Source organism: Morus notabilis, unplaced genomic scaffold, assembly GCF_000414095.1.
Source record: "Morus notabilis unplaced genomic scaffold, ASM41409v2 Scaffold602, whole genome shotgun sequence".
Taxonomy (NCBI): Eukaryota; Viridiplantae; Streptophyta; class Magnoliopsida; order Rosales; family Moraceae; genus Morus; species Morus notabilis.
The window spans coordinates 443,554-452,263 of record NW_010358894.1 but is presented as its reverse complement, the minus strand read 5'-3'; the positions used below and the strand labels follow the sequence as shown (position 1 = coordinate 452,263).

Sequence of the window (8,710 nt, the reverse complement as noted above, 5' to 3'; positions counted from 1 at the left end):
CCCCACAAAATTTCAGTTGGTTTGAAACCATTCGATCTTCTTTCTTTGTCCTGTCTTCGATATTAATTTTTTCCCACACTTTACATCTATTGGAAAAAGGAGGAGAGAAATCTGAGGCACAAGAGAAATACAGAGGAAAAAAAAAAAAGATTAGGCAATGGCTAGCATGGCGTCAGCTGCCTCAGGGTTCGTGCTAACACCAAGTGTGGCGACCACAACGGGCGCCGCCGTTTCGAGCAGAAACAGCGTGTCGTTTTTCCATTTAAAGAACAACGGCAACAACGGCAGAAGCAGTTCGGTTTCAAGGCTTGTCGTGAGAGCCGCCGAGGAAGGGGCGGCGCCGCCGGCTGCCACGAAGCCCGCTCCGGAAGGTGAAGCTCCCAAGCCCAAGCCTGAGCCAATTGGACCCAAGAGAGGCACCAAGGTTTTTCTTATATCTAGCTAATTCCTGATTCACTATTATTATTATTATTATTATTTTTTTTAATAATACTTCATGTTTTTGGTAACATGTATATAGACATGCTTGTAAATTATGCTCAAATCTCTCTAAAAAGTAACATATTTAATACCAATTCTCTAAAAATTGTATTGGCCTAATTAACCCACACACACACACACAAAGGGGTCGTTTACTTATGTATTCATTTTGCATCTAGGTGATTTTTTTATCTTTTTTTTCTTCTTTTTAACATGATTTTAAGTAGTATAAATATTGAAAAGACTTTTATTGGTAACATAAAGATCATATTAAGTGTGTTTGGTTTAAGGATTCGTGTCATGATATTAAGTGTGTTTAGTTTAAGGATCCGTGTTATGATTTGGAAGATGGTTCGTGACTCGGTATAATATTTTTTCTCAAAAAAATACACGTAAATCGAAAATAAATATGAATTTATCAACCAAACGTCATCTAAGGGGATGTTTGGTTAGAGGATTCAAATTATGATTTGAATCATAGTTCATGGTTCACTACAGTGTTTTCTCTCACAAAAAATACACGTAAATCAAAAATAATTTTAATCACATGATTCTAATCCATAAACTAAACGCAAATATTCCCATTATATTGTAGTTTTGGTCTGTCTGATACTAGCTAAGTGAGTGAGAGTTGAGATTCAATTCATTGAATCCCAACTCTGCAGAGTTAGTTTTAACGTCCTTTATAATGACTGTTATATTGCCAACAAGAATCCCATGTAAAAAAAGCAATGGCAGATTATAATCTTTCACAAAGTTTTTTTTATTTTTTTATTTTTTTGGCGATCAACATACAACAACAACAAACCTTAATCATAATTTAATTGGCGATGAACATAATAGGGCTAATTTAATTGACGTATATATATGCTTTTACTCTGCAGGTTAGGATTCTCAGAAGGGAGTCCTACTGGTACAAGGACGTTGGATCTGTTGTAGCTGTTGACCAGGTTTGTTTCTCTCTCTTAATGGGAAAGGGGGAAAAAAATAAGGAGAATTTTTTTGGTAGTGTAAAAGAAAAGAAGAGAAAAGAAAAGAAAAAACGTACTGATAGTCAGAGTTATGAACTGTGGGATTTTTATGAAGTTCCGTTGTTAAACTGTCATATTGCTAGCCGTATGACAGAATCTGACAGTTTAAAACTATATTAACAACTCTGTTGTTAATAAAAAACCTAAAGGAAAAGATTGTAAAAGTTTTCGTTTTTTTCTTCTTCTGTGTTTGCTAAACAGGACCCAAAGAGCCGTTATCCAGTTGTGGTTCGATTCAGCAAGGTTAACTACGCCAGTGTATCTACGAATAACTATGCATTGGACGAGATCGTGGAAGTTAAATGAGTTTTTCATTTGGGAATGTAAATTGTAATCCTCAGTTCTCTTACTATATTCCAGTCTCTTATCTTGTTCTTGCCATGAATGTGTATCATACTTTGATTCCGTTGCTCCTTTCTTCCTTTCTTCCAAGTTAATGAGAGTATTGCTTAAAAATCCAACTCATGAATATATGATACTCGTATATAGCATAACCTTATTATTGGTTCAAGTGGAACCAACAATTTTGGCAGACATGGCAACTATTGTAATCCATAATTCTTTCCAAAACAAGTTAACCCATCGATCGCATACATTTAAGACCGGTTTGAGTAAAGGTATATTCAAACTATAATTCTTAATTGTGACGTTTAAAATTCAAATTTTTTGTAAGAAGAAAACACTTTAATAGAATTAATGATTTGAGTTTGAGTTTATAATACAAACGGGCTCTTAACTCAGGAAAACAATGTTTATATACATAGAATTTGCCAATAATTCAACTTTTTTTTTTCCGCTTACTTAGCAGTTCATTGTGAATGTCGTGACGTAATCAATAAACTTCCGAACTGCTTCAGTTCTACTGCCAAAACTGATTTTGCCTGCATGACTGAAGAAGAAAGGGCGGGGCGGGTGCTTGTTCGACTCCCACCCCCGTTTCCCGAGAGGGGGCCGGGTTGTGTATTCCCCAGAAAATCTCTAAAGCTCACAAGGTTTCTTTTGCCTGATATTATAGTACACAAAATATGTCTGCAATTAACGAAAGATGCCAAAAGAATGCGCAAATCTACATATACTCTAATCGCAGACTGTAGAAATAACTATACATCCTTCTAGATCGAGTGTAACTCAAAACAATGCAATGCAGTCATGTTTGCATGTATTGTTGTTGCACAAAATGAAGTGACTGATAAATTGAATCATAGGAGCAGTACAAAGATTCACTAAATGATCTCCTAATAAACCTGCACAATATTGCAGGCAGAGTCTATGTGGCTTCAGCAGTGAAAAGCACGAAAGAGTCAGGGACGAGAATCAGATTAAGCGCCAAGACTCGCAAATTAAGTACAAAGACGGGCAAGACTCGAGAACTCCTTTCTGCATAATGGCGTTTAATTCCTAAACTTTGATTGATGCCTTTGTTTGTAGCCACCTCATGGCGTATAATGTACTGACCAATTTGCCGAGTACAATGCATGAAATGAAGATGTATGAGAACTAAAACTTCTGCTTGAACACACTGTCAATTATCTGAACAAAATGAGACTATGAAAGATAATAGAACAATATAATTTTCTATTATATGAGATTTTTTTCCCCTTTTATCTCAAATACTTGTGGTTTGTTCCAAATGTTACATTTGTTTTACTGGAACAAAATCAAAATTACGTTAAGTAGCCTTACTAGTCCCAATTTCAGTGTTTTTGTAACAGCTCATAATAAAATGCAATGAGAAACCAAAGGGAACTAACCTTAATAGACACCGAAATTGACATACTTTATTCAAAGAACTCTTCCATCCATTCCATCAAGAAGACCAGACCACATTCCCTTCACCGGGGGTAACTGCGCAACAAAAGCGTTCCAAGGGGGGTAACCAACTCCGCTCCCACGAACTCGACCGTCCATTCTTAGAGATAAATACCTGCAGGACAGGAAAAAAAAAATCATTAAGAAAGAAAAGTGTTAAAATTCTATGAGTTTCATAGAAGTAAGATCATTGCTTTGTCTTAATTTCAAGATAAATGATGAATCTAGTTTTCATGCATGAAAAGAAACGCTTACACCGGGGACTCAGGGGAGACGCCGGCCAACTTCTTTTGCTCTTCCAACCATCTAATTAAACATGAGACCAAAAAGAAAAATGAGAGGAGTAGACTAATGAAATTGAGTATTTTCCAGAACATGGTTATGATTTAGCTTACTTGGACCATTCAGCAACATAAACAGGACTGAGCTGCCACAGCCTCTTTCTTTTGGGACTATTCCCAGTTTCATCACTTTCTTCAAACTCAAAACTCGGCAAATTCCCGTCCGTGGCAAAGGGCACTACAAGCACTCCACGTTCCAAAAGCCTTTCAGTAAAAGGCTGGCTTTGTTTGAACGACTCGGAGATGAAAGAAGTGGGGCCGGCGCAGATGACAACGCGAGCAATCCCTCTCAATGAGCTCACGGGAATCACTCTCTTTTCGTCCACTCGGAGCTTGAGATTTGAAAGGCTTTCCTCTCTCGAGAGTTTGGCTAACTGTGCTTGCTTGGCATTGTTTTCTCTGGAATACACGAAGGCAAATAGTGACGCTGCCCCAACATCTATTGCGAGACTCTTCAAGATTTCGGGGACTTCAGACGACCTCGATGAGTTTGCCAGGGCGCCAATCAACTGTGTCGCCGCAATTAGTCCTCCAAGCGAGCCACTCGCGACAAAAGCAAGGTAAAAGAACATCCGGACGGTGCGAAATGGGGAAAGAACTTCACTCCTTATCTTGGCAGTAGAGCTGATGAGCAGTGCAGGATTGTGATTTACATGGATATTATTTCACTTGCAAAACATGAACTTCTAGCAAAAAGCATGCATTTGAAAACAATCCGAAGTAGAGAGAAAGATTAGTAATTACAGAAGGCAAAAACAACCCCATTTTAATTACTTATAACCTCTTTTATTTCACCGATTCAAATTTTCAATTATAATTTTATTACAGTTAAAAATTCTCACAAGTCACATCTAATTTTTACTACAATTAAAAATTCCAACGTAAAATTATATTTCAACTCAAATTAAAAACTCGAATCGATGAATTAAACGAGACGTATTTACTTTACTTTTTGAGAAGTACTTCATGAACATTGACTGTAATTAGAACCATGTCAACAGCTACTTCATAACATAATTATTATGTGTATCAATTATGACAATGATTGTTTCAGCATTCCAATTTACCATCTAAATGTAAAACCATCCCCAGGTCAGGATTTACTTTAGACCTTATAAAACAGTAGGAAAAAGAGTAATAGCATGACTATCTGTGGCTCCTTATGAAATTGTAAGTAGTTATAGAGATAGAGAGAGAAATAGAGGACCTAATTTCTGAAGATGAAGAGGAAGAGGATGGCTTATCAGTGGCAGAGCAGGTAATAGAGGAAGAAGAAGCTCTCCGATTGTGAAGAGTTGCAATATTAATGGAAGGAAAGAGCCATAATAACTTGCCGGGTCTTGGATTGTGAAAATGGAAACAGCGTCTGAAACTGCTGTGAGTAGTAGTAGTCGAAGAAGAAGAAGAAGAAGAAGGGGGTCCCACTCCGACAACGTTAAAGAGAGCAGCTGTAGTTGCTGCAGACGAAGACATGGCCGCCACCGCTGCTACAGCTAGAGAGAGATACTTCTCCGGTATTTGTGGCTTCTTTTAGCTCCACTATTATTATTATTATTGTTATTGACAGTTATGCCCCCAAACGGACTCGGGAGCTCCCATATGTTTGGATGGTCATAGAACTCCCACGTTTGCTACTTGCCACCTCGTAAACGCCATGTCGTAACAAGAATTGCACTTTTATTTTATTTTATTTTACCTCCATTTTCCCCAAAAGTACGAAGTTGTTCATTTTAAATAAAATTCAGAATTTAAACTCGAATTATAATTTTATTTAAATTCATATTTTTTTTATAAAATTTGAGTTTAAATTCGAGTTTAAACTCAAATTTTAGGTTAAATTCGAGTTCAAATTTTCTCTTCAACTCGAGTTTATAAACTTGAACTCAAGTTAATGAACAGTAATATTTTTTCCATTCTTAAAAATGTCATAACTTTTTCGTTTTAATTCTGATTGAGATGATTTTTCTTTCTATGCATTCATAACGAAAAATGGAATAAAACTCCACCCATTTATCCTGTTAAAATTGTTCATCACTATTGAGTTTTTATTAAAATACTATCTAAATAAAAATTTAAGTTTTGACCCACCCAAACATAAACTCAAAAGGATTCTCAATTCAAATTATAACTCAAATGTGCACATTCAAACACAAACTCAAGTTATAATTTCAACTCAAGTTACAACTTCAACTCAAGTTATAACTCAAACTCAACTCAAAGATCATCACTCAAGTCACCATAACTCAAAAATGCAAAAGAACAACCCAACAAAATTCTAGGGGGTGTTCCCGAGTTTGTGAATGTTTGTGAATGCCAACCTAACGTTTGGTTAGAGGATTCAAACCATGTGATTCGAACTATTTTCGATTTACGTGAATTTTTTGTGAGAGAAAATACTGTAGCGAACCACGAATCATGATTCGAATCAGGGAACGAATCCCTCTACCAAACATCAATGATCCACAAGTTAAGTTGGGTTAGGACCTTAATATGGATTAAAAATCCTATATATATGTACGTATAATTTGTTTGTTATGGTGCATTGTAATACAATAATTTAATTTGTTATTAAAAACTCATATTCAATGATTCGTTAAATTGTGTCATATTATAGTATGTTTGTTTTAATGTTGGAATAAATTTAGGAAATACAAGGTATCAATTTGGTACCATAACTTATTTTATGCAGGGTATTAATTTGGTATTATTTAAATGTGGAGATACTATACCGATAATTCGATGAATACAGTACAACTTTCCCTAAAAAGTATACAATAAATTTGTTTTAACGACGTGTCATGAGAAAATAGCAAAATTTAAGGTATAGAGTCGCTTACTAAAACAAAGAACATGTCATTTTTTTCTAATTTAAACAATATAAAAGATAAATTGGGGTTATAGCAGTAAACGACAGAAGAGTTTAAAAGATAAGCAACGTATAAAATAAAAAGAATAATTTTATGAGGTCATAGATTTCAAATTACTTAGCAAATTTTGGATAGTAGATAATGTGGTAATGAGTTCATTAAATGAGCATTTTCTATTTCATATCATGCATTCCAAGTTTATAAAAAAAAAAAACCTATACTATATATTTTGGATGTTTTGAATACCCGCGTTCTTGAAATTTAATTTCACATCAAATAATTCATACTTAGTGATTTTTACCATTTAAATAATAATTGTATCCATTGTAAATAATGAGGATTATATGTTGGGGATAAAAAAAATAACAATAAAGATATTCGGCTCCCTCTTTTTTTTTTTTTTTAAACTCCAGATGGCTCCGAATGCGTGGCAAAGAAAAGAAAAAGGAGGATAAAATTAAAGGGCCCGTTTGTTTAAAAACATCTCTTTAAAATGATATTTGGGTCCTTCAAACTTATGAGGAAGCGAGACGTTACATAATTATTTTGTTAAATCACATCAGAATAATATAAGAACCGAAAAATGCATGTAAAAATTACTGCTGGTCTGTAAAAAACATAAAATAAAGAACACCTACAACAGAAATAAACATTTGCAAAACATCAATAAGGGCGGCCTGTTAATTTTCTGATTCGAGTTGAGATGTGATTTTACGTGAGAACTTTTTATTTTGTAATTGTTTTTAAAAGATTTTCACTGCAACAAAACTCGAATCCGTGAAATGAACGTGAACTAATTATGCTGTGTTGGAGGCAACGAGCATTTCCCTCTTCTTCTTGTAATAAAGCAGCATTTCATCAGGATCAGGAAGGTTGTTTCTTGATAGCTGGGTGATTCTTGAAATTCGTAATCCAGTTATGAATGCGAGGGACGTCATTCTCTTCAAGAACTTTAACGCCAACCGCTTCTGTAATCACTCCAAACGTCGTGGCTATTACTCCAACGGCTAAGTCAGCCAACCCAATCTCGTCCCCTCCAAAGAACTTCTTTTCTCCGTTAAGCGCTTGCTCTTCTAACACTACTCCCAGGGCATCTCTTACATCTTTGGCTGCCTTCTCCATTTCATCTTCTCCAACTGCTACAAAAAAAATGCGCTACATTCCATTTCCTGCAATTTCCCCATAGATTGTCTTCCGTTAAACTAACAAAGCAAGCACATATAATTGATGAACTTTCCCTGTTTTTATCGGTAAACTTGCAAAAGCTCTCATGTACTAGTCTTTTGACGTAAACGACAGTAAGTTTACTATAAACGACATGTAGTTTACGTGAATAAAACGGTGACAAACGTTAGGCAGTGACACCCTTTTCTGGACTCGGTAGGTGAGAAACAATAGGTGTATTTGAGAAAATAAACGACCAAAAACATTATGTGAAAGCGACATGACGTTTGTCTGCTTCGAACGACATTAAAGATAAACGCACAAAAGACGACAGGTCGTTTTTTGACTCTCTCTGTCTCTCTGTCTCTCTTTTTGTGTGGCTAGAATGGTTGTTTTTGACTTTAAAAGCGAAAAAACAATGCCCCGTTTAAGGAATTAAATGACAAGAAAAAAGTATTAAGTAAATGCACGTCGTTTAGTCCAATTTCTTTTTTTTTTTAAATATAAAAGCATTGTCGTTTAGTCCACTTTCAAGAACGAAAAATATTATTCACAAAATTTGATCCATATATTTGGTCCAGAAGCGAGCGACGGCTCTGTGGTGAGGGTCATTTGGAAGCAAAGGATTGTGGGGTCATATCTCGTCGATGTATTCCATGATAACAAGCGACTCTGAAATGGGTTTTCCGTTGTGAACAAGCACCGGAATCTTTTTATGAATTGGGTTGTACTTCAAAAGTTGATCGCTCTTGTTGGCCAAGTCCTCTTCCATGTATTCGTTCTTGACACCCTTCAGTTCCAGAGCCCATATCACTCTGTACGCATAAGGGCTCGGTCAAGCTCCCAACAGCTTCACTTCTTCCTTCTTTTTTTTTTTTTGAAATGGGAATTTGAGTTTTGATGTTTTCTTTCCAACTCTGGTGATTCCATTTAAATAGGAGTATTCTAACACGTAGTTGAATTCTCTGCTTCTTGAAAATTAAAAAGGAAGTTCCATTTACGTTGAGCTTCTTTGACC

At 35.6% G+C, this 8,710-nt stretch overlaps 2 protein-coding genes and 1 pseudogene across 5 annotated transcripts; 1 reads left to right on the top strand and 2 right to left on the bottom strand.

Moving 5' to 3' along the window:
* On the top strand, nt 1-1,982 carry LOC21398998 (photosystem I reaction center subunit IV, chloroplastic). The gene is made up of 3 exons (XM_010093549.2): nt 1-424; nt 1,365-1,430; nt 1,713-1,982. The coding sequence occupies exons 1-3, from the start codon at nt 158-160 to the stop codon at nt 1,815-1,817; spliced, it is 438 nt and encodes a 145-aa protein (XP_010091851.1). The 5' UTR covers nt 1-157; the 3' UTR covers nt 1,818-1,982.
* A 259-nt stretch (nt 1,983-2,241) lies between these two features.
* Nucleotides 2,242-5,187, bottom strand: LOC21398997 (protein LOW PSII ACCUMULATION 1, chloroplastic). 4 transcript variants are annotated; one of them, XM_010093548.2, is made up of 5 exons: nt 4,869-5,187; nt 3,716-4,285; nt 3,576-3,626; nt 3,263-3,435; nt 2,242-2,514 (listed from the first exon to the last, which is right to left on the bottom strand). In XM_010093548.2, the coding sequence occupies exons 1-4, from the start codon at nt 5,132-5,134 to the stop codon at nt 3,294-3,296; spliced, it is 1,029 nt and encodes a 342-aa protein (XP_010091850.1). In that variant the 5' UTR covers nt 5,135-5,187; the 3' UTR covers nt 2,242-2,514; nt 3,263-3,293. The 4 variants fall into 4 exon arrangements, with proteins under 4 accessions (XP_010091850.1, XP_024018389.1, XP_024018388.1 ...); XM_024162621.1 differs by lacking the exon at nt 2,242-2,514 and adding an exon at nt 2,551-3,041; XM_024162620.1 differs by lacking the exon at nt 2,242-2,514 and adding an exon at nt 2,551-3,030.
* Nucleotides 5,188-7,325: 2,138 nt separating this feature from the next.
* LOC21398996 lies at nt 7,326-8,464 on the bottom strand (annotated as a pseudogene).
* Nucleotides 8,465-8,710: the final 246 nt, after the last annotated feature.

What these genes read in the sequence shown, in the direction of transcription:
- LOC21398998 (XM_010093549.2), top strand. Translation starts at nt 158, where the DNA reads ATGGCTAGCATGGCGTCAGCTGCCTCAGGGTTCGTGCTAACACCAAGT. An exon ending in GACCCAAGAGAGGCACCAAG is followed by an intron (nt 425 to 1,364) that starts GTTTTTCTTATA and finishes TTTACTCTGCAG; the next exon opens with GTTAGGATTCTCAGAAGGGA. An exon ending in CTGTTGTAGCTGTTGACCAG is followed by an intron (nt 1,431 to 1,712) that starts GTTTGTTTCTCT and finishes TTTGCTAAACAG; the next exon opens with GACCCAAAGAGCCGTTATCC.
- LOC21398997 (XM_010093548.2), bottom strand. Translation starts at nt 5,134, where the DNA reads ATGTCTTCGTCTGCAGCAACTACAGCTGCTCTCTTTAACGTTGTCGGA. An exon ending in TCTTCATCTTCAGAAATTAG is followed by an intron (nt 4,286 to 4,868) that starts GTCCTCTATTTC and finishes ACTGCTCATCAG; the next exon opens with CTCTACTGCCAAGATAAGGA. An exon ending in GTCTCCCCTGAGTCCCCGGT is followed by an intron (nt 3,436 to 3,575) that starts GTAAGCGTTTCT and finishes CCTGTCCTGCAG; the next exon opens with GTATTTATCTCTAAGAATGG.